Raw genomic sequence first — 24,579 nt, 5'->3', positions numbered from 1 at the left:
AAAAGAAAAAACAGTTTCAGTTTTGTTTCTAAACTGTCTTTCTCCTATAAACCAATGACTGCGCTCTGGGTCATACTGCCCCCAGCCAATGACTGCCCTCTATCTAAGCCCCTCCTCTGGCAGCCATCTTCAGATTTGGTAGCACGTAAAATGGCAGACGACCAAGAGAAGAGCCGCAGAGGGGCAGGCAGGAGGGTTTGCATGTGAATCCATGCCAGACCCATGCTGGAGAAGAACAGTTACAGGTAAGTAACTTGTTCCTTCTCCAGTATGGGGTCTGGCATGGATTCACATGCTCATGAATAAAGAAGAATAAAGAATACATAGCAGTACATACATGCACAACCACGGGAGGTGGCAAGGCTGAACAGAAGCAATCTCTTACCTCCTCACCAGGTTCGCCTTCAAGCGAACACGTTGCGCAGCACTGCTCTGCCGACTTTGAACTCCTCCCAGGAATCCCTGTCGATGCAGTAGAATTTCGTGAAGCTGTGCATCGACCTCCACGTAGCAGCTCTATAAATGTCCAGCAGGGGCACACCAGACAAGAACGCCGTTGTAGCTGCGACCGCTCTGGTAGAATGGGCTCTCAGACGACCAGGCAGAGGTCGGTTTGCCAGCCAGTGACAGTGAGTGATACAGCCGGAGAGCCACCTGGAAATGGAAGCTTTGGACAGGGCCTCCCCATGGTTCACAGGACCAAAGTTCACAAAAAGCTGATAAGTTTTTCCGGAAACTCTTTGTGCGGGCCACATAAACCTTCAGCGCTCTAGCCACATTCAGCAAGTGCAAAGTCCTTTCAGATGGCGACAAAGGTGTCAGAAAAAACACCGGTAACAGCAAGGGCTCGTTGAGGTGAAATTCTGATGGAACCTTGGGCATGGAGGAGAGGTGCGTCCACAGCACCACCCTCGTCTTGTGGAAAGTCAAGTAAGGCCTCTTGCAGAACAGGGCCTAGATCACACCTACTTGTCTTGCAGAGGTGATGGCCACAAGGCTTGCTGTCTTCCATGACAGAAACGTGAGCGGAGCAGAATGCATAGGTTCAAAAGCCCCCCCCACCCTATGAGCCTACTCAGCACCACATTGAGTTACGGAGACGGTGCGACCACAGTGAAGACTGTCCCGGAGACCTGTTGTAGCGGGAGATAGCCACCAGATGTACCTTGATGGAGGTGCGGGCCAGCCCCGATTTAACCAATGACAGTAAATACGGAAGATTGATCTTCTGTGACCTGCAGCAAGTCGCAAAGCGCTTCCATTTGTGTCCATAGCACTTCAAAGTAGACGATGCCCTGGCCTTGGCGAGTACATCCCTGCAGTACGCCGGAAGATCGTAGCCACCAAACTCTAATGCTGCAGGAGCCAGGCCTTCAGGTTCAGGGATCCCGGGTCGTACTGCAGAATTGCTCCTCCATCCCTGGCGAGAAGATCCGCGACCACTGGCAGCTTGACTGGAAGGGACGCTGACATGCTGCGAAGATCCAGGTACCAGATCTGCCTCGGCCATGATGGTGCCACGAGGATCACCCTCTGAGTTGACTGATAACTCAAAGAGGTAGAGGCAACTGAGGGATTGCAGACAGAAACAGGGCTTCCCAAGGGAATGAGAATGCGTCCCCCATGCTCCCTGGCTGGGGGAATCTGCTGGCGAACCTCTGGCACTTGGTGTTCGCCGCCGTCGTAAATAGATCGATCTGGGGACTGCCTCATTTGAAGGTTGTCCACTTGATCCTGCCGAAGCTCCAACTCGTGGCAAGTGCCAGCTCCCTGCTGAGAGAGTCTGCGGCAGCATTCTTTACTTTTGCCTGGTGAAACGGAATGAGGAACATCCCCTGGCCGATAATCCTGCGCCTCTTTGGAGAGCGCTGTAGATCTGGTGGCCCTCTACCCCCATATGTAAAACATTGTGGTGGTATTGTCCGTGAAAACCCTCACCGCTTTGCCCTTGTGGGATGGCAGAAATGACCTGAGGGCTCAAAACACCCCCCATAGTTCCAGTACGTTGATGTCTAGCGTCTTCTCTTCCGGCAGCCACAGGCCTCTGGTGTGAAGACATCCAGTGTGGGCTCCCAATCCTTCCAGGGAAGCATCCGTCATGACCGTCCTGGTACGGGGGGCTCTGGAAATCTGTGCCTCCGGCGATGTTGGAGTGCACGCCCCACCACCTTATCGCTCTACGGAACTCCTGGTCAAGCACAATATTGTTCTGGAAGCCTTCGGACACCTGGACCCAACGGGCGTCAAGGAATTCCTGTAGAGGGCGCATCCACAACCTGCAGAGCCGAATCAGGTATATGCAGGACGACATCATGCCGAGTAGCGACTTGATGGTCCTCACCGTGGCAACCCATAGTGCTAACAGTCGTTGCACTTCGCCCAAGATGGCTGATATCCTCTTCTCTGACAGTGACGCCAGGCAGGACACCGTCGAGCCTGAACCCCAGGAACAGCACGTCCTGCGATGGAGTCAAGCAGGACTTTGCATAATTCACGAGAGCCCCAGTTCCGTCAGCAGTCGGACGTTCTTCGCCGTGTGGTCGACAGCGATGTTGTTTGACCTGGCATGGATGAGCCAGTCATCCAGGCAAGGATACACATGGATCCCTTGCAGTCGTAGATAGGCCGCCACCGGGCCAGGCACTTGGTGAAGATGCTGGGCGCCGACTTCAGTCCGAAGGGAAGAGTCTTGTACTGGTAATGCTTCCCTTGAACGACGAAGCGTAGAAACTTGCAGTCTCCTTTGTGTACGGGGACGTGGAAATATGTGTCCTCTAGATCAAACAACGACAGAAAGTCCCCCTCCTCCTGCTGGCCGAGCACATGCTGCAGCGTGACCATCCTGAACTTCTGGGACTTTATGTACTTGTTGAGTTGTCATAGGTCGAGAATGGGCCTCCAGCCCCTGGTCTTCTTTCTTACCAAAAAGTACTGTGAATAAACTCTGGAGCCCCAGTGCCTCTTTGGAACCAGCTCTAACTTCCAGCAGCAGCTGAGGTATGTGTTGTTCTTGTCGGGCCATCGGTGGTATTCGTGGGCACTTCTGTTGAAACTCTAAGGTATGTCTGTGGGCAAGAGCGTCCAGCACCCATCGATCGGTGGAGATGGTCTCCCACACGCTGATTAAGTTCACCAGCCGGCCTCCCACCAGGGTGCGTGGGTCGGGGCCCAACGTCTTGGCTGGTTCAGTCCTGTTTGGCAGTCGGCGTGCCACTCTGGGAGCCTTGACGACGATGGCAAACACCTCCGAAGGCCTTGGAGCGACCCCTGTTGGCTTCCTGGGGCGAGGAATGGGAGAGTTGGTGGTAAGAGGAAGACCTGCTAGATTTCCCTCCTGATGAACGAAAGGACGGCGGGTGTTGCTGCAGGGTGCCCAAGGCACGGGCTGTCTCCATGTCGGTCTTGATGGCCTGGAGGGATTCATCAACGGCCTTCACGAACAGGTTGACTCCACTGAACGGCATGTCCAGGACCCTCGTCTGGACCTCCTGCCTGAAGTTGGTGGCCTGGAGCAGTTTGCTTTGAATACACAGATATTTTGATTTTGACAAATGCTTGTGGTTAGGCTTTAATGCTATTCTGCGGTTTGCCATAGTCAGTGGCAGAGGCTCCTGGGACATTCAGTCATCTTGTGAAGTTTGAAATGCTGATGATCTCAATAGGGACCGTTTCATTTATTTAATTACAACAGCAGCACAAAAGCTACACACAAACTCGCCATGCTTGCAATGTTCAGTGCAATGGCTGTTTGCCTCACAGAAACCCATGTGTGCAACTATGCAATATCTCGGCAACAGAGTTAAGCACAATTACACAAAATGCACCATATGTCTTTGAAGGCTCCTTTGGTTTGGTGTCGAGATATCAATTCTTGAAGGAGCAACTTACATGGCTCTAGTCTAGATATCTATTCTAGATAAGTTCATGTTCCCCACTATTTGCTTCTGCTTCTTGGAAGCTCAGCGGGAAGGGAAGTTCAGACACAATATGCCATTCTTACCCGTACCGGAAAGGTCATACAAATCCGCTCGTAGGCACTTGGTGCACACCAATTAAAAGAATGAATATTCTAATCATGCGCCACTGGTCTACCTCTCTCTGCATCTGGCCTCAATGTACCCACTCCAAAGAAAAACATCTTGGAATGACAATTGTTTGATCATTTATTAATCAAGGGAACATTAAGTGAAATGTTTTGATTTCCATATGGATTATAAAAGAAAAAAAAGAATATTGCAGATTTTAAGAAAGTGACTAATTTAAAATCGAACACTAAAACACAAAAAAAAAGGAAAGAAAGTGGAGCCAGAAGTGGCCTCCTCTAAATGCAAGTAATTGGGACATGTTAGAAAAAGACAGAGGGAGCACTAAGAAATCACGACAGACTAGGCTGGGTATATGCATAAAGTCAGAACATTCAACTATTCACGACTGAAGAGTTTCAGGACGCAGACTTCATGGTTGATAGCCCTTTGTGTCTGGCTTTTCAATTAGGGCACCCAAACAATGAAGAAATGACCATGCGGAATACCCATTACAATGCTAACCATCAAACAATGTTCTCCTCTAAACAACCCTCTGAAGGAATGGCAAGTCTGCAGAGGAAATGTGATGGGATGTGCAGCAGGAAAAGGAAAAAACAACCATTACACTCAATGGACATCTGGAATTCTCTTTTCAAACTCGGACAAAGAAGGGAACTGTGCAGGTTTATACGAAGGAAGGAAATTGGTCTGATTTGAATCCTGATCACGGTTACAGAAAGGACAGGTTTTGTACATGTGCACTGGTAAAACATACCAGAAAAATAATAAAATAAAAGCAAGCACATTATATAGTTCCTAACCACAGAGCAGCAAATGCCACGCTGTAGCAGCATGCTGGATGCATGATCAATGTCTTGAAATGTTTAAAGATGGGATTCTATATTCCAATACACAAGTCCAGCACTGATCTGAAGCCTCAACTTGGGGGTCAGAAACCTTAACCCTCTCTGCTCAACTTCATGATAACTTTCCTCCGCATCTTGTTGCCTAGCGATGGCGTTTTACTTGGAATGAAGCATGCTTTGGCAGCCGGGCTCTGGAATCCTGCATGCCCTGCCAGGGCCGGTTTCACTCGTCGTGGCTCACAGAGTTGTTTGGTAAACAGTTGAAATACAGGACCCGGTTCCAGACCCTTCTGTTTGTGCTCACTGTTGGTATAACAAATGCCCACCTGGTCTACTTGCTGCCTAGAAGAAAGGCTAGCCAGGTGGTGTCTAAAAACAGGGCCGAGCCAGTGCTGCACGTGATACCCGAAGCATTTAATACAACAGACAATATTACCTAATCGGGAAGATTTGAGGCGCCTGTTTTCATTATTGCACCGTCCTCCCCAGAAAATACAGGCAGAAAGCTGGGCTTTTGGGAGAAAGCAGGACAACTACACAATGTATTCCCGGATTCTCCGAGCAACATTGAGAAGATAAAATTGTAGGATTGTATGTGTCAGCGATCTTTTCTTCTACCCATAAAATCACTCAAAAAGTCTAGGAATTAGTAGATGACACTAAATAACAAACGTGCAATCACACAGTGAGGGTGAATTACAGAGGATTCTTTCTCCAAGGATTTTTAGGAGTAAAGAAATACGCTTATCAGTTATAAATGTTTTATTAGTCTCATGTGGCATTAGAATGCTGGTTGACGATGGATGGATTAGCAGTCAGTGATATACTTGCACACTGGAGGACGATAAAGTACTCGGTTCATTAAACAAGGTCAACAAAACAAGGTGTGTAGAATGGAACACACCTGCTGGACAGTCTGCAATAAGAGCAGGGCGGGTTTGCTTTGCACTGCCTGGGGCACGTCCTTCTTAGGAATGCCTAATAGAGAAGGCAGGGGTGCATTGTAGCCACACAACGCTGATCTTGCAAGGTTGCAATCCTATGTTCACATACAACATACAAAGTAATGGTGATTCGCATGATCTACATCATGCGCAGGGAAAAATAAAGGAAGAGGACATAGTGGCAGTGTTCATTCTCTAGGATTATTTGTTGAACTACGAAGAAAGAATGTAAATGGTGGAACTCTTCCTTTGCAGTTAGAAGGGTAGGCAGAGTAGCAGTGAGCACAGGAGGGGAGGTTGCAGCTCTTCCTGTGTGTGTGTTCTTGGAATGTGTGTCACACTCTCTCATATATACCACAGAGGACCTGCACCGAATCTGAGAACCGACCAGTGAGGCAAGATTCACGAGTCACCATGTACATATTCTCAGAATCCCACACCATGAATCTCCGACATTTTCCTAGGAATTGGAGGATTCAGACAGTGGGTGGTGGCATGCTCATTAAAGAAGTATTGCTTCTTTTGCGGCTGGAGTATTTGGCATGGATGGTGCAGTTCACTGTGGATATTTGATAAAGGAAAACTCCCTTCATGCATCTCAAAATGTTAATGGCCTAAAGGCTATTCGAGATGCCAATGAAATTTGTGAATTCAACAAAGAAACTCGTTGTTCAAATCAGTTAGCCTGCAGAACGGAGTTAAATGAGATTGTGTGTGTGGGAAAGTGAGATTTGCATGAAGACTTTACAGAATTTGCGATGCAGGTTTGAGAATAAAAGCTTCTACGATGAACAGGGCCAATGGTGTGCGGTTCTGCAAGGTCAGAAAGATTACCAAAGGTTGATGTGAGCAGAGGAGGACCCTATAGGGTTTGGTGTTTCGAGTAATGCCAGTGGATGTTTTGATGGCAACAAGTAGATTTTGAGGAGTGCATGTACAATGGGTATATTTGCAGGATTTTGTGTCTGTGTGAGACATGTAGGATTGCTGCTGTTGCAAGGCTGTGCTGTGATATATACTGTGTGAGAAACATGGTTGGGGAGAAAAAAGTTAGCTACAAAGTGATGGATATGAGGTTATGAATTAATAATTTGTTTTGGGCAACCTTCCAAAACATCACTTTTTGTATTGGTCTTCCTAACGGGGAGAGGTATGCCCAGACATGTCTCCCCTGATAGCTGCTCCATGGAGACTCCACTACATGTTACTGATGAGGTTCAGCTATCTCTGGGGGTGGCTTGTGCTCCTGTGCAGAAGATAAGTAGCCATACAGTGCTAGACTGCACCTCTTGCTGGCAGAGAGCAATCTCTAGAATGGGGTGCTCTTCCTCTAGAATTGAGTGGTCTACGAATGCTAGTGAATAATGTGTGCACTTTCAATTTCTTGAGGTATTCGTAGTACAAGTGGCTTCCTACCTTGTCAGTTACGCGTATTTATTAGTGGGAAATACTTTCTAAAATAAATTACATTAGTTCCACCAGCGATGGGGCAACCAAATACAATACATGTTGCAAGAAGATCCAAGCAGTCCCGTAAAAGAGAAGATACCTACAGTATAGAGTGCAAAGCCAATAATCCACAAACATTTCAACATGTAACGACTTTTGGTGGTTTTACCTCTGGCCTGCACAGTAAGGTGCACAGCAACTCTTTGTGATCCCACTATATTGACAGCCTGACACTCGTATTGGCCTTCGTCGTGCAGAGCGACTCTGGAAATCCGCAAGGTTCCAGACGAGAGAACCAGATGCCGTCTGTCGACTGGAAGCTGACTCCCTGCAACGAAGTGCTACATTAAACGGAGTCCATTTCTGAACATAAATGACAATTTACAAAACCTTAATCAGCAGATCTTATTCTCATTACTAAGTCAAGATATATATATTTAAATGTAGCAGGTTTCCAGAAGACCAAGCGATGGAGTACCAGCACAACTTTCTTTAATTATATTAAACACTACCACAGAGGTACTAGTTTAAGGGCAACAGGAAAAGCAGAGTTTTAAGCCATTAAATTCCCAATTTCCCTGGCCAAAAATACCAATCGGGAGTACAGCCCATTACCAAAATCTCTGTAGGATTATAAAACTTAATGAAACCTATGAAAGTCCCTGACAACTGCTAGCAGGACAGGCATTTGTAGACGACAAATCTGTCTATTCCAAATGCTACTTTGTCCCTTCCGAATATCTCACTCACCCTCTTTCCACCAGCACACCAGAGGCGATTACTTTATAGAGTAACTCACTCACACACAACACAGATGATAGAGAAAGTACAATGGGCATGACATTTCACTCAATGTATAATAATCCCTCATTCATATGAGATAGTGGAGAGAAATATTACACTAGTTAGCCTTGCAGAAAAGGGATCACTGGGAAGAAGGTAGAGTAGGGGTGTGAGGAAAGGACCTGGGAAATGGGGGGGAAAATCCAACAAGAAGAATGAAGCCTCACCTCCTTTGCTCCAGGCAATGACAGGCTGTGGGTAGCCCTGTGCTTCACAGTGGAAATCCACAGTGTGACCCTCAGTCACTGTGGTATCTTGAGGGGTAACTGTAAACTGTGGCACAGCTAAGGAGAAAGAACAGTCCAGGAAAAATGTCGAATTAGAACATGGAAATAGAAAATGGGCTCCTCATTCACAACAGTCGGGCACTACACATATTTTGCAATACATTGAATCTGCTCACGTAAAATTTAAGTAATCAGTTTACAGGGAGTTAATGGACATCACAAGTATTTTCCCAATCATGCCATCAAATGCAGCACTACCTTACTACAGGTGCTGTGCCCCATGGGCTCCTCCAATCCCACCACTCTCTCCCACATAAAATAACTTTGAATTTATACCTAGCAAAATGATATCCCGATGTCGTCAACCTTTGCAATTCCCATAACAGGATACAATTAAAGTTCCTTCCCAACAACGTGACCCATCAAAATAAAGTAGTTCATATGTTTGCATTTTGGAGCTTGCAATCAGTTTTAAAAATGGTGAAAATTCAAAAATACTTTGTCAGCGCTCCAATGGCCAACGGTTACCTATACAGGTCCCATGAATAACACAGATATATAAGTTCCCTTTCCCTGGCCAATTCTCACACTCAGAGGCCTGAACACAATCAAATGGTAAAATGCAGGTAACTTGATTCCTTGGATGAGTGGAAGGCTTGTAGTTACAGTCAATGAGACAAACTACAATGGCCGACGGAGCAAAATGGTGTCACCATGCTGCTTGCACTTGCAGATTTCTATTTGTGCGCCAATCACATCGCGCTTAGAGCACAAATGAGTGCGCCCCAGATGTAATGTGGGGTGCTAAAGGCACCAATCACAGGGATGGCAAGCTATTATCTTGATCTTCCAGCCCAAAACAGGCATCTGTCTCAGTGATTGCCTCCTAAGTAGTTTGTCCTTTCAGGATAGCAAAGGAGTGTTATGGAATAACAAATGAATCCCATTTATTTTTTAGAAAACATTGATATGGTACAAGCTCCTCCTTCAAAGAATCAAACCCCACATCAGTGATGGTGAAACTAAAAGCAATGAGTGATCTTTACGAAAGAACTAAAAAGAAAAACATTCCATAGATTAGCTGCATTAAATAATCAATAGAGGAACATTATAAATATTGTAATTGATTAAAGCACACAACTATTCTTTTGACCAGGAAAGAAGTCTACACGACTGCTTCACAGCAATGGAGAACATATTAGACCTAGCTTGCATCGCTACAGAAATCACCACATACAATTGGCAAACACAAACAACTCTTGGATGGCAATCAAATTAGGGTGCAGTTAGTATGTTGGGCGAGGGGACGCTCCAAGATTGTTTTTTGTGAACAGAAACAGAGACCACTCTAAATCACATCTGTCTTCAAAAAACTCAAAAGTAACTAACTGCAACGAAGTGTAAAGGCTGGTTTTCTTCCTATCTAACACATGAACAACATAGAAGCCTATACTTCTTTTGCAGGACCTTATGAAGAACCACCATTCCCCATTTTGATATGCAAACTAAAAATTAAACTGTAACTGTAAAATACGTGCGTGTTTAAAGTAATTCAGTTACTGATGTGTTTGATGGATACATGCAGACTGTGCTTTAATTTAGTTAGCAGTAGTTATTTTGCATCTGCCTCAAGAGAAATGTATATTTTATGATGGGACATTGAGCAATTTCCAGGGCACACTGTGCTAATATAAATAATGGGGCTTGTGTAAACACAATAAATTAATAAATCACAGGAAATGTAATCCCCAGAACTTTTGAATGATAGACAACATATTTAAAAGAGATTTAGCTGTACTAAGGGCAGCTGTTTTTTCCTGTTAATTTTTTCAATTGTCTTCCATAGCTTTAAATAGGGCGCCTTGCATAATATATCGTGGTCGACACTGGGGACAGTACATTATTGAAAGAAAGACAGTAAACCACAAATAATGAATGATGGCTCTAGATAAGGATGCTAGGATGGGAAGCAGAGTTGTTATTGGGGTAATATGCTGGTAAAGTGTAGCAGGGACAAGAGGTGAAATGCCTCTGGGTCTTCCTTGGCCACTCTGTCCAGAGGTACAAGTCAATAGTTGAAAGCATGAGCCAACACACAGATCAGATTTCGGTTTTGTGAATTTCAGGGATTTGGCTCTGCTCTTAAGGATGTAAGAGCATTCCAGTGTTGTGCCCCTGTACTCCAATGGAACCTGCTCCAATGCTTTTGCCAACTGCGATTTGGTCAGTGGATTGTCTAATTGTGTTTCAATTCGAGGTTCTTTCCCAGCGTCATGGTCCCTACCACGGTCGGGGGCCAACCTGGGCCATCACAAAAAGTTCGGTTTCTGCATCTTCTAGTATTGTTTACAGCACAGAAAGTAAAGGTTAATGACTGCAGTGACTACAGTGCTCCTAGGTCATATTCTTCCCTTGTTTCATACTCTTGGTTCTCCCCGTCCACAGGCAATGGGACAAGAGCCATTTGCAGAAAATCCTTGCATTTGAACTTAATGTGTAGTGCGGGCACACACTCCTCCATGCGCCACCCTTGCCTTACCAGTCCTTTTCCATCCACCCTGACAGTACCTGAATGGTGTCTATTTTAGCGGGGGCTATGACCTAGGAGTACAGTAGTCACTACGGTGAGTGCCTTTTACTTACTCTTGAGAGCCTGCCAGTCAAACACACACTGAAGGGTTGAAGGACCTAACCTGATGTAGCCGAACAAGTTTTGTAGCACTGGGGCTGAGAAGATCTAGAGGTCGGAGTACCAAATCCTGGGCAGCCAACACATGTTCATAAACGCTCAACTGCATTCCTTCCATTTTCTGAGCACCCTGTGAATTAAGGGGAAGGGGTGGAAAGGCATGCATGACTAGTTCTCACCAAGAGGTCCTAGGGGCATCGCCCGAATGATTTTGAACCCACCCCCTCTCTCAAGGCATATAACAGACATTTGCATTGCAAAAAGACTGCCCGAGGGGAACCCCACTCCCGGAACAGATCTTCCACCACCTTAGGGTGGAGCTTCACCCTCGTGGAGGTTTTAACACCCTGTGCTAAAGGAATTTGCCTCCTCAATGCTTTTCGGGCGAGGTGCAATGCCTGGAGAGTAATTTTTCCAACAGTATCCATTACAGCATTTCTCCTGCAAAGAACGACAGTTGCAGAGATTACGTGTACCCTGCTTGCTTAAATGAAACATTGTGTCATGTGTCTGCCAGGACCTGCACCACCAGACCTGCAATGCTGAATAAAGGCTGTAAATCCTCGAAGATCACCTGAATCTTCAGGCAATTAAATTGCCACAGCACCAGATCTGGGGACAATAACATGCATCTCCATCCCATTTCCCCCCTAGACGAAGAGTGACAAATCAGTCATAATTACTGCAGGTGATGTGGGATCCACGGAAAGCATCCCCGCCAATAGGTCTGCAGGGTTTTTCCACCAGCCAAGATTTGATTTAGTGAGCATTTGCTAGGAACCTACACAACAAAATTGTGTTTTCAGGCGCCACAAAGCAAAGTGAGGAGGGAACAGGGGAGTATAACACAATGGCAAAAGAAACCAGTAAATGTACATTTGTGGTCCTACTAAACCTTGTGGCATTCAGCCGTGCAAGTGCAGCGAAAAGAAGTGCAGGAGATAAGGGGTTGAGGGGCGGGGCAAGGTATAAGTAAGTGCTGGAGAGCCCACAAGGGAAGTGGCAAGGGGGGGGCATGGAAGGAGGCCGCTGGCAAGTGCTAGGGCAGAGGAATCCCAAGGGTGGGATGCACAGCCATCTGGAGGGGGCCCACAAGGGTAGTGCTGGGGGTTGGGGGTAGGGTGCTCGTGTCGACTGGGCAGGGGCCTGGAACCGGTGGGACTTGTGAAGGTCAAGAGCACCAGTCTCAGCTGCAGTGGGGTGATTAGCAGTGAAGGGAAAGAGAAAGAGGTAGAGAAAGGCTGAGTTTTGAGAAGTTTTCAGAATTTAAGGAGGTCCGGCTCAAGTCTAAGAAGGGAAGGCCGGCTGTTCCAAATAGAAGCACCAACTGAGAAGAGAGACCTGCCACCCACTCTCTGCTTGGAGAACCGTTTGACAAGCAGAGAGTTGGAGTTAGAGGAGCGGAGCGCTCTAGCAGGAGAGTATTTGGGGCGATAAGGTTGGAGATAGCGTGGTCCCATGCCCCAGAAAGCCTTTTGTATGATGCACAGGGTCTTGAATTTGATCCTCGAGGCCACCGGGAACCAGTGCAAAGATTTTAGGAATGGAGAGATACGATACCTGGGCTTGAGGCCAAGGATAAGTCTTGCAACCCTATTCTGGATTAGCTGAAGGGGGCGTTGGGAGGAAAGGGGGAGATTGATGAAGAGGCTATTGATGTAGTCCAGCCTAGAGAGGATCAGAGTTCTGGAAACATTGAGCTTCTGGGGAAAGGTGAGAAAAGGGAGAATGCCTCTAAGGAGGTAAAGCTGGAAGTGGGCTTTCTTGGCAAGGTCCAAGATGTGAGGCGCGAAGGAGAGAGAGAGGAGTTGAAGATGACCAAGGTTTTTGGCCTTATGGGATGGTGAGGGTAGAGGGTCAAAGGAGGGGGCCAGAGGGTAGAGGGAAACAGGGTGCAGGTGTCTCAATGAGAATGATCTCTGTCTTGCTGGCATTAAGACAGTGGCCATTAGCCACACACCATGCCTTGATAGCGGAAAGACAATCACAGGTAGAGAGTGAAATGGTGGAGAAAGAGCCCAGCTGAAGCTGGGAGGGCCGGTTAGTGTGGAAAGAGGTTAGCCAATCCAATGCCTCATCCGTGATGCCGAGGGTATCACAGAGCCATTTTATGAGAATGGAATGATTGACCGTGTCAAAGGCAGAGGAGAGATCAAGGAGAATGAGAGCAGCAGGAGAGTTAGAGTCAAGATTTGAGAGCATGTCTTCACGGGTATTCAGTTGAGCAGTTTCTGTGCCTCTGGATGTCCGGAATCCAGATTGATGGTTATGGAGGCAACCAGCGAGTTCAGTGTGAAGGATCAGTTGAGGAGGTGGAGATGGGCCGATAGTTAGCCAGGCAGGAAGGGTCAGTAGATGGCATTTTTTAGGAGAGGGTGTACAAGGGAATGCTTGAGGGATAGAGGGAAAGAGCCAGTGGTGAAGAAGTAGTTACAGAAATCGGCAAAAGCCGGGGCAAGAGAGGGGATGTTGTCCTTAATGGTTCTAGAAGAGCAGGATTGTTTAATGAGACCATCATAGAGAGGACAATTTAAGAGACCTCATCAGGTGCTAAGGGCAGGAGAGAGGAGAGTGCAGGCGTGGATGAGGGGAGCCAAGGGAGGCAGGGGAGCTGGGGAGCAAGTGGAGATGGGGCAGAGTGAGGCCAGGATGTCCTGAGTTTCGGATGTGAAATGGAAGGCCAAAGCGGTGCAGAGAGCCTAGGAAGGAAGGGAAGGAGAGAGGCAGCGACTGTGCTTGGACTGGCAAGTTCCTTGCAGATTTTGAAAAGTTCAGCTGTGTTGTTAGTGGCTACAGAGATGTGGACTTGGATGTGAGCCCTCTTCTTGGAGCAGATAAAAAAGATATTGTCGTTGGAGTAGGTGACTGTGTCTTGGCAATGCTGAACTTGTGTCCAGACCAAAGCAAGACACATCTATGTGTGTCTCATTATCATCCTGACACAGGGCACCAAGAGCATATAAAAGGCTGTTAAGACTGTTTTCTATGCTGTGGCCTAGGGGACAGATGTATAGAAGGCCAAACTATATTGTGACAGGGAACAACTCTGTGAGCTGCAGCCAAGTGGGAGCTGTAGCCAAACCAGTTCAAGGTAGCAGTGGTGAGTGGTCTAGGCTAAGTCTCAAGAGGTGGTGAGCTTGTAAAGGGTCCACAATGAGTACACACAATGGGGGTCACAAATTACACTTAGACAAGTTATTTATTTATGGACAAACAACAGTATGAAAAATGACTATCAAGTAGAAGTATCACACAACACTAATAATGGAATACACATATACAGTGACTAGAGTAGGGCATAAAACAGATCAAGCCCCTGTAAAGGAAATTATAGATTTGTTTATGCAGTACAGGTCCACAGAGAATTGTCCTTAACTTCAAAAGTCCTTCACTAAATTGTCTGGGGCCTTATGCCCAAAAGTTCAGGAAATGTTCAGACACAGTTTGTAATGCTGGAAAACATGAAGGTAGGAACTATGGGGTCAAGTAATTGATTCCAAGGGTTAGAGGAACAGTTATTGTAGCTAATAAAATTATCCCCAACTTTTGGAAGGTTTGTGCAAGCAAGCAATGGCAAAGCCAAAGTATAAAAGTTTGTAAAAGTTAGAAAAACCTTTAAAGGGTGTTTAGGGGACAGGTAAGCACCAGTGTGACTCACCCTCGTACTCAGATTCTTCACAGGACTTAGGTCGATGGAAGGTGGTCCAAGGTCACTTTTCCCGCTGTCAGCCTCAACCCTTGATTCTCAGGGGTTGCAGGTTCGAGCAGATCTCCAGTCTGTGTCTTTGGCTGGTGCAAGGACTCTCGGTGGATGAATGTAGTAAGACATGATGCAGGCCCACTCTCAGGATAGAACTCGACTCAGGTCAGCTGTTTAGGATGGCGGTCATGGCAGCACGGCGACGCAAAGAGACTCACTTGTTGCAGTCAGACTGTCCCTCCTATCTCGGGTCACTGTCATGAACCGCTGCCTGCGCCCATTCTGGACTTCGTGGTCCCTGACCCATACAGGACTGAATTCCGTGATCCTTCCAACATGGCCGTTTGGTGCAGAACGCAGCTTGCCAGTCTTTATGCGCTACGTTCAGCATTCTACAAAGCAGACACACCCCCACGGCTCTGCACGCCTCAACGCTACCGTTCGGAGCAGTCTGACGTGTGTTGCCGAAGTTCGCCTGGAACTTACTTCCTAGTTCCGTTTCCCAGATTCCTTGAATCTACTTCCTCCCTTTCCTTTCCTCGAACTTACCTTACGATTCTTCCGGGATCCTCGCCTGCACTCGAGTCAAGGCGTTCCGAGCCTCCAAGCTCGGACTTAGTCTCCTTCCTGGTTCCTGGTACTGGACATCCGACCGCCTCCTGGAGTAGGACCGCTATCCCCACCCTGGAACCAGACGACCAAAACACGAGCCTCTACAAATCCCAGACCGTGCAAAAGAAATCATCAAAGAAGGTCGCAAGCAAGCAAAGACAGGTGAGAAGGGGAGAGACTTGACAGTCGCCTTGATGCTAGCATTCCAATATTTCACTGAGGTAAGTCTTGTGGGACAAGCTGAGGATCCCCCAACTTCCAAATTCAACGTGGAATGGTGATGGCGGCAGCACGGTAGCCTAAACACAGAGGTGGTCAGCCATAGGGTAGTCCCGGGGCACTTCCGAAGGCTCTTCTTTGCAGGGTATCGAGCAGACGTCAGGAACGGATGTTCCCTCCACTGTACGGGTCGCAGCTCCCTCGCAGGCCTGTTGAAGACAGATAGCAAGACAAGGCTCTTTCAGGACAGCAGCAGAAGTTGGTCGCCAGGCCTCCTCCTCCTCAAGTCTCACAGCTGGACAGAATTCTTGGCTCCTTCAGGTTTCTCCAGGATGTTGCTAGAGTGGGTGCAGGGGTGTTCTTATCCCAAAAGCCAGGTAAGAGCAGAAACTCCCACTAGCCAATAGAAGAACTAGCCCCACAAACCACCGAGCAGTGGTCCAATCACTGGTGGGAACACTCATCCATAGCACTCAGACACACTGAACGCAGTTTGTGAATACGGACCAGACAGTCCCAGCCCACATCCTGCCAGCAAACACACAGCCCTCCAGACGCCTCTGCTTTCCCGGGCATTCAAAGTCCATATAAGGATTTTCCTGGCCTCCAGGCCAGGCCAGGAAGAAGGCTAAAAGACAAGATGGCCAAAGGATAAGCGAAACACCTCGTGGCATGGCCTTGTTTGGTCACAAGCCACAGTTAGTAGCAAGACTAAAGCAACAAAAAAAACCAAATAAATTGTAATAAGTCACTGCTGCCACCAGCTTGTCCATTTAGCACACCTAGAGTAACCAATAATCCTCTGAGTGTTAGTCTAGGGCAAAAACAAAAGTGTACTGCATTGAAATATGATTGTACAATGATAAAAAGTTACGAAAAGTAGTACCCAAGTAACAAGATTAAGGGAAATAATGTTTCCCAGTACTGACAGCCTGAAGGACATGTCTGTTTCTCCATAACAGATGAGCAAAAGACAGGAGTGAAGCTTAAGGCTTCACTGCACTGTAAAAAGTACAGGTCAGGATCAAAAATAAAAGCAAAATGTTTGGGGGTCCATAAAAGGTGCAGTAAAGAAAAATCTGTCCTGACGGAGGCCATTAGGTCCAGCAATCTTTTCATCCATGTAAGTGATTTCAATCCGGCACACACCCAAGTCAAGCCCAGCATGTATTGCACAATTGAAACCCTTATTTATTTGTATCTATAAGTTCAATATTCTGAACGATATACCACTAATATCACACCCTTCTCCTGGAACCCCTCCTCCCCCGGTCACGCTGAACAAGGAATCAGGCTAGTTTGCAAAGGTAAATATTTGTGATGTATTTAAAATGTAATCACAATATCTTTTAATAGGTAAACAACAATCACCAATGGGGTGACAGAACAATGGATAGTATCTTTAATACACTAGGAATTAAGGAATGAGCACAAAAACAAATGCAGCACACAAAATAATACTTTTGAATTGGTGTAGAACAGATGGCACTATGGTTAGGAGTTCCCCCTGCAACACCCTTCATCCCCCCCCAATAGGCAATGTAAAGAGATGGAAGGAAAGAGCAGGTGTTCAGGTCAGGAATAGCACAAATCAAACAGAATATCAGTCTCACCTTCCCCCTTCAAACACAAGAGAAAAACGGAATTGACTTTTCAACTGTCAGGATGGCTTTGAAAATGTCTATGGAATTGACTGAGCAAAAACACCAAATGTGGTGAAAAATACTTAAATTGTTACAAATTCCTATGGGAGCCACCTTGAATAGGTGCAGACAATCACAAACAATGATTTAGTCAGAAGAAAACATTTGAAATCTTAAAAGTCCAAGTCGAAAACAAATTAAAGCTATTTCACACGTGTAAAATTTCTCAGAATGTACAATCATGGCAAACTTTCATCTTATACACACAGGAGAATCGCACTGTATGGCAATGGGTTCTATGTTTAGCTACGTATGTTAGGTACAAGTAGAAGTTTACATTTTGTTTCTATCATACAAACTGAGGGAGTTAGAGGTTTTAGGGAAGGCCGTTTTTATAAAATAGGCGCGAGAATGGGAAACAGAAATTCGGGTTTAGAAATGACAGGTAGGTTTTCTTATGCTATATTAAGGACTACAAAAAGGAGAATGCCACACATAAAGGTCATTCACGCCCCATCATAACAATTCATGTGTGATACTCTAGTTTCCGTTTGGTTTGGGAATTACTTTTCTTAATCAATCAATAAGAAGTTAGGGTTTAGGAACACAGATGAGAGAAGAGTCAGCGCAAAGATAGTTCTAGCAATACGATGGTTCTTACTTAAAGATGGGATGAGATTGGGATAAGACAATGCAAAATATACTATGGGTCACAGTTCTTCCTATAATTACTCACAGGATAAGTTATTAAATTGGACCATCAGTTCTGGTCAGGGATTGGATCTGGTCTAGGAAAGACAGCACATCAGGCACAGGCTTGGATCAGCTAGGCCGGTCACTGGATTTGCACAGGATCTGCCCTCCTAGTCTGTGGACATTTCAACCAGCTGGAAAGCGAGTTCCTCAGGCAAGCCTAGTGGTGGCAAGCCATAGAATCTCAGGATACTGGTTCAAAAGGCCTTCTCACACCACAGCGCTCCGCTGGGTTGCAAGAATAAGTTTGAAGATTTAGGCCTTGCAGAAAGTCAATAGTTCTCTACTGGTTGCAAGAGCCTTGGCATCTGGATCTGGTAGGATGTCAAAGCTGGATGTAGAATGCTAGATCAGTGCTTCACCGGAATCAGGAAAGTGAGTGGATCTGTGACTCTCTATGTGTTGTCAGCTGTCTCTATTTATGCTTTAAAATGACATCACAAAGTTGGTGTATGGGCCGGCTTAGCTAAGCTTTCCCCTGTGAGCTGGGATTGGATCAAAAATTAATCTCTGCCTTGCCTTTGAGTGATTGGATCAAGGCCGGATGGTCACAGTTTATGGTTTGCTTTACAGTTCTCAAAGACGTCCCTTTAGCTCCTGGTCTCAAAATCGGATTTTCTACTAAATACACATTTCGACATTGGTCACTTTTACACAAATCACACACAAAGATGCCATATTTTATGTAGTAGCTGTTCATCAAAATCTCGCAGCGTTGGGATCGTGTTTCAACTTTCTACAGTATTTTGTCCTTTTGGCTATGAACCCAATTTCCAAACTTTATGCAACTTTCCACAAATGTGTGTGTTTAACCTAGGGATGTGTGTGTACATTTTCCCAATTCTAGTGGTAACACATTTCACATAAAACCACATATACTGCCATTCCTGTCCAGAACATGTTACACAGTTCTGCCGCCTCTTAAAACGTGCAGCCAAAATTTAGACTAACATATATGTCCTTGGTATATTTTCACCACCTTGAATCATGAGTTATGAGTCTTTAAAAATTGTTCTTTGTTCATGCTTAACAGCAAATGGTCCGCCCATTTGTGTCTCCCTGCAGTCCAGGAACAGGCCCCTCCCTTGTGAGTCCCTTCCAGGAGCAGTTTACGACCACATTCACATCTCTGTTTCCTGGGCTGAAGGGCTTACTATTGTTCATTCTCTTTCTGTAGACAAACGTCTGAGTAACCCCACAATTATTATTATTATTATCACCTCCCGTGAGTTTCTGCTGAGAGGAAGGCCCACCTCTTGGGAGAAACCGGTTTGTCCACTTCCAAAGGTTTGCGACTCAGCCAAGCTAATTTATTCTCAATTAAAATCCAGGAAAAACCACATTTGTTACATCAAACATAAATACATTCCTTTCTTAGCTTTAAATCTGTGGGATAAAAAGCAACTGAGATCTGTATTCTTTTTAGCTACAATCCTTTTTATGTTTGCTGATCCGGCAGACTTTTTAGTTTAGATCACTTTAAAGTTTCATCAGTAACTCATCTGACAGCTGTCATTGAGGTAGCTCAGGGTACTGCACCCAGATTCTGACAGGGGCTGTCAGTTTACAAACAATCTAGTTTATCTGATGAAATGTTTTGCTCTTCAACTTAGGACTTTGTATGTTCGAAATGCTTCATTAGATTACATATATTTTAGCGCCAAGCAAGGTTTTGGATGTTGAGAAGTGTTGTGTTGTAGGCATATTGGAGTTTTTAGCAACAAAGCAAATGTCATTTTTAGGCACATTTTGGGGTTTCACTTGCAAAGTGCTACTTCTCTCTCTGCACTCTGTTTGCTGGTTATGGAGCCCACTGGCACATTTTCTGCAGGGTGTGCACCATTCCACCACAGGTGGCCGGTTGTGCATTCATCTTTTTGTTGTGTTGTAGCACACGGTTTTTGGCGCGCACACGAGTTTTGCCGCCATTGTTGCAGTTCCTTGCACCATACTATCAGAGTGATGTCGCATAGCACAGCGGAGTGGGTTAATACATCCCACACCCACCAAGTAGTTGTCTGTGAATAAGGAAGTAGCAGCAAGTGTGAAGGACGTCTTCGACATTGCAGAATTTTAAAAACCCTGTCTCTTTCAGTGTCCCACAGGAAACCATTGACTTTGAAGCTGTGCTTAGCTGTCAAGGAATTCCCGAGGTTGACGGAGAGCCCCACATCAAAAAGAAGACAAAGCGGCCATATCAGTGTAAGGACTGCTGACTTACCTCTGGTGGCCCTCATACCAATCATCCAGGTAGGGTTAGAAGTGCATCTCCTGGAGACAAAGGTGGGAGGCAACCACTGCCAAAGGGCACCACTCAGTAATGGTATGGCCTCCCCCCACAGGGAAAAGAACAAGAACCTCCAATAGGGTTCCATAAAGGGATGTGGAAGAAGCACCCTGAAGATTCACAATGCATACACAGTCATCCCAACAGAGACTCATCCAGATCTGTGCAGGTACGATCATCTCGGACCTGAAGAGAGATCCTGAAGTGCGATATGTCAGCGATTCTCAGCAGGCCTGCCTGATTTGGCTTGGGGATTGTGAACAAAATGGAAAAGAAGACAGTACCCCCAACTGGGATGAAGGAATTTCCGTAACTATCTTCAGGTCCAAGAACTTCTTAATTTCTTGTTAAACTGGTAACATGAACTTCTGGAGCGGGGACCCAGAGTCAGAAGGTAGAGGTGAAATCCCTATCTCACTACTGAAAGAACCCAATGGTCCAAAGAGCGCTCCAAAATTCCAGGTGGAGAGATGCTATGCATCCAACTGGAGTGACAAGAGGGCAAACCAACCCATCATTGTTTTGACTTTGCCTCGGCTGAGGAGGAATCGCTAATAAAAACCATAGAGACAGAATGCTGCTGCTTTCTGCTATTGTCCAATGGCAACCTTTCTTGCTGCATAGCTCTCCGTTCCTGAAACCCCTTGAATCCCCAAAGGATCTGGATATCTGCTTCCCCGGACAGAAAAGGTTTCTGCTGCCATTTTGCCAGAATCATCAGAGACATGGCCGTCTGCCTACTGTACTTCTTTTTTTATCACAGTGCATCATCAATTGAGTTCAGAGGCCCATCCCATCAAAGGGAAGTTCCAGTATCATCTTCTCATGTATATCAGGATTTACATTAGCCTGGAACCTCACATCCACACCTCTCAACATAGATTGTGCTGTTGTATCAATATGGTTGACACAAGGCTGCATGAGGTAAGGTTCCACCTGTCACGTCTCTGCAAGCCCAGCTGTGAAATAGTCCCACTTGTCTTGAGGAAGACATTTTTTCTCACCTTCAGTGATCTCCTTACAGAGGATCTGATTTGCAGCCACTAGAAGTACATCCACATTTGCCGGTCATACGTGGAGAGAGGAGTTTTGATCCACTCTTGCCTATGGCCTCAAGTAACCTTTCCTCCATTCCTGAAAATGGAGAACCATGAATCCCCTTAAGCAGCTTTGAAAAATAACGAGGCTGCAGCCACCACTGAGGTGGGGGGGAGGTTGGTGTTAAGGCAAACATTCATTTTCTGCAAACTGAATTGCCTACATTATTTTTCCCTACTTCTTAAACTAGGTTTGGGAACCCTTGTCTACTTACCAGACCCCAGAGGCAGTTTGGGTAAAGCTGGAGACTCAATTGGGCCACTGCTGGTATTTTCCCTTTCTTTTGGGATCCTAAACCATTTGTATTCCCAACAAGACAATCTAAATGTAAGTTTCATGGGAGAGCACAACTCTCACACATGTTTTATGTGTCAGCACTTTGTAAGTGCACCCTTGGAGAGCACCCAAGGGTGGGGGCAATCCTAGGTGCCCCTTTGTTAGGCAGAATTTCCTTCTTGAGCGTCCTTCTTCCCACTTTCCGAGTCCTCCAGCATTTTATGCACTATTGGATTTTTGGACTATTTTGCCTGAGTGAGTGGAAAACCTTTTTAACACTCATTCTTTTTCTCTGTACTTGAGATCCCCTTTTACCTCTTATGCTTTCCTCCATCTTTTCTGGCATCTACCTTTACTATTGAAGCGCACAGCATTTTCTGTACAGTGTTGCTGGGAACTCCTTGAGCTTCCCTTTTCCTTTTAACTGGGTTACCACTGTTACCAGGGCAGGGGGACACTTCTGTCCCTCCTGTAATTTATGTTGTGAGATCCGCACACACCACCTTATGTGGAGTGCTGAGGGGAAACATTGTCTCTCTTTTCTCACTGTTTCAGTAACTTGTAGTTACTGTTACAAGTTCATCTGACAGGCTGGTGGCAGTGTACTTTTTTGCACTACTTTTTGTGGACTTCTACCGCAGGGTGTCTTCACAGTTACAGTAGGGACACAGGGTTTACCATTTGCCTAAAATGGTGGCTTTACGTTTTTAAGCCATGTCACTGACTTGTTCTTACTTGAGCCTTCTTCCATCTTCCTGGGGTCTTGATGGGTCTTTTGCGGACTCCCCTTGGAAAACCTGCTAAAACCCTCAAGTGCTTCAAAGGACAGGTAGTGGGGGAGGTAACCAAAACACCCCTGGTCTTTGTCCTGCACTGTGTGTGCCTGGAACCAATTTGAACTGGGATTCTGGCTGCCCCCCCCTGGACAGCTACCCACCAGGTTTGGATTGAAGGCTTGAATGGTGATTGGTGAGCTCAGCCAGTGTTCTTGCATAAAGGGCGAGGGTCCTGGAGCTGAACCCGAGAGTCAACCTCTGGACTGAGCATGCAAAGAGGAATTCCTAGAAGGACGTCCTAGCAACTTGCAAGCGACCACCAGAGCCGTTGAGTGACCGCTGATTAACCGACTCCGAACTCTGAGCAACAGAGAAGATCTCTTGAAGACGACTTTCTCCCCTGGACTAGTGGGCCCAACCAGTCTGAAGACCAGCTGCATTTTGCGACATCCCATGAAGAGCTGTGACCCTCCCAGGCTGCAAACTGTCAATACCATGGGACCTGTGCCATTTTACGGTACAATGTCGTGTGAAGTACGAATCCGACTGAAACCTCTTGGGCAGCATTCTGTGCCTGCAGTGACACTGTTCCACTCCTTGAAGTCCCCTCAGCCGATTTGTGGACCGAGAACCAAAGAAAAGTCTCCTGAATGACAACTGTTGCTGAACCGAAGCCTGTGATGGGCTGCAACGCACCAGTGCTGCGAAGATCAACTGCTGGGCATCTCACTGCTCGAGTGTGTTACCTCTAAAGATCCTTCTTCAGCCATCCAGACCAAGAAACTCAAACCAGGGACAATTGTTGCCTCACTTTGGGGACCAACCTGCTGCACAAAGTTGTTCATTGATAAGGTTATGTCTCAAGCCTAGGTACTTACCTTGGACTTATTGCGTTGCTCAGGTGTTCTTGGAGGACTGCAGTTGAGCCGTTACTTGCACCCCTCCTCCAGGGGACCCTGAGTCCCATTGGGGTGAACAACCCATTGGGCTCTAAATTGCCAAAACAAACTATTAATTGCCTGCAAACCTAAAGAAACATTCACAGACTCTGCTCTGTCTGCTGCTTAATGTCTTTTTCCTCCTCCGCCCTTGGGCACTGGGCCCCCAGTGCACCCCTTGGCGTTGTGAGACTCATTTAGTAAAGGGTTGGATGTTTGAAGATGGATTGGGCAAACGCTAACTAAAGTTGGAAGAGTTGATCTTAGTTTGCTTACTAGTATCAGTAGTTTTCTCTAACTTTTCTGTTGATTTACATTTGATTTAAAGTGTGCTACCTTTTATTCCACTGTGATATTACTAGGTCAATAGTACTTGCATGACTTATTTCTAAAATCCTTAGTGTATATAAAATAAATGACTTTTTTTATATACCTACTCGTGTGTCAGTATTTCCTTGGGCTGATTGTATGCTCCAAGTACCTTGTGCCTCACTACAGCCCTTCCCCCTCCTAGACTAAGCCTGGCTTCTCAGTCATTGCTACCAAACCTTTGGGTAGTTCAGGCTAAAACATTAGGCGTACAACCCTGTCACCTAAGGTGGGCTTTTGCAAGTTCTGTCACAGACAGCAACTTGTGGAAAACTCCCTAAAACAACTCTATATCGCAGGGTGACCTTCCTCATCACCTAGGTGGAAGTATTAGGGCTGGTGGCAATTTGGTTTCTTTGACTCCTTTGTGTAAGATGGTTGCTGAGCCATTTTACCACATAGTTGCTTGTGAACCCCCTGAATGGGGCAAAATGGTCTTTTGTCCTTTTCCTTGAAGGACTTCCACCTTACCAGTGCAGTGTTTGCACTGGGGGGGGCAGGGGGGGATGTGGGTATATAATCGGCATGTGCTGCATGCATGCCCCACTTGGGAAAGCACATAGCCCATGTCCAGTATGTATTGGTTTATAACGGGAATGTGTATTCAGGACTGAAAACACATCCTGGCTGTCTGGTGGGGGTTTTCCCATGAATTCTTGAATGTGGGATGTTTTCTACTGATTGGAAATCAGTCCCAAACTTGATGGGTGCATGGTGTGTGATTGGAAGACAGGGAGAACCTTCTGTGCTCCTTTGTGGGTCTGAATGTGTATACAAAATGCAGACCCCACAACATTACCTAGTAGACAGTATGTATTTTGTCCTACTGCTGCGGAGAGGAGGCATCCCAAAGAATTCCTTGAAG

General features: G+C 46.1%; 1 protein-coding gene across 1 annotated transcript in view; it reads right to left on the bottom strand.

The window, feature by feature from the left end:
* The window catches only part of PXDN (peroxidasin), a 571,721-nt gene that overhangs the window by 191,577 nt on the left and 355,565 nt on the right, over positions 1-24,579 (bottom strand). The window contains exons 11-12 of the mRNA XM_069606052.1: positions 8,295-8,411; positions 7,454-7,612 (exon numbers count right to left, since the gene is read on the bottom strand). Of these exons, the coding sequence (XP_069462153.1) occupies positions 7,454-7,612; positions 8,295-8,411 (276 nt within the window). The remainder of the gene's footprint in view (positions 1-7,453; positions 7,613-8,294; positions 8,412-24,579) is intronic.

Source organism: Ambystoma mexicanum, chromosome 4p (genome assembly GCF_040938575.1).
Source record: "Ambystoma mexicanum isolate Mex_15411 chromosome 4p, UKY_AmexF1_1, whole genome shotgun sequence".
NCBI lineage: Eukaryota > Metazoa > Chordata > Amphibia > Caudata > Ambystomatidae > Ambystoma > Ambystoma mexicanum.
Note: the sequence above shows the minus strand (reverse complement) of the source record. Positions and strands in the feature narration are given on the sequence as shown.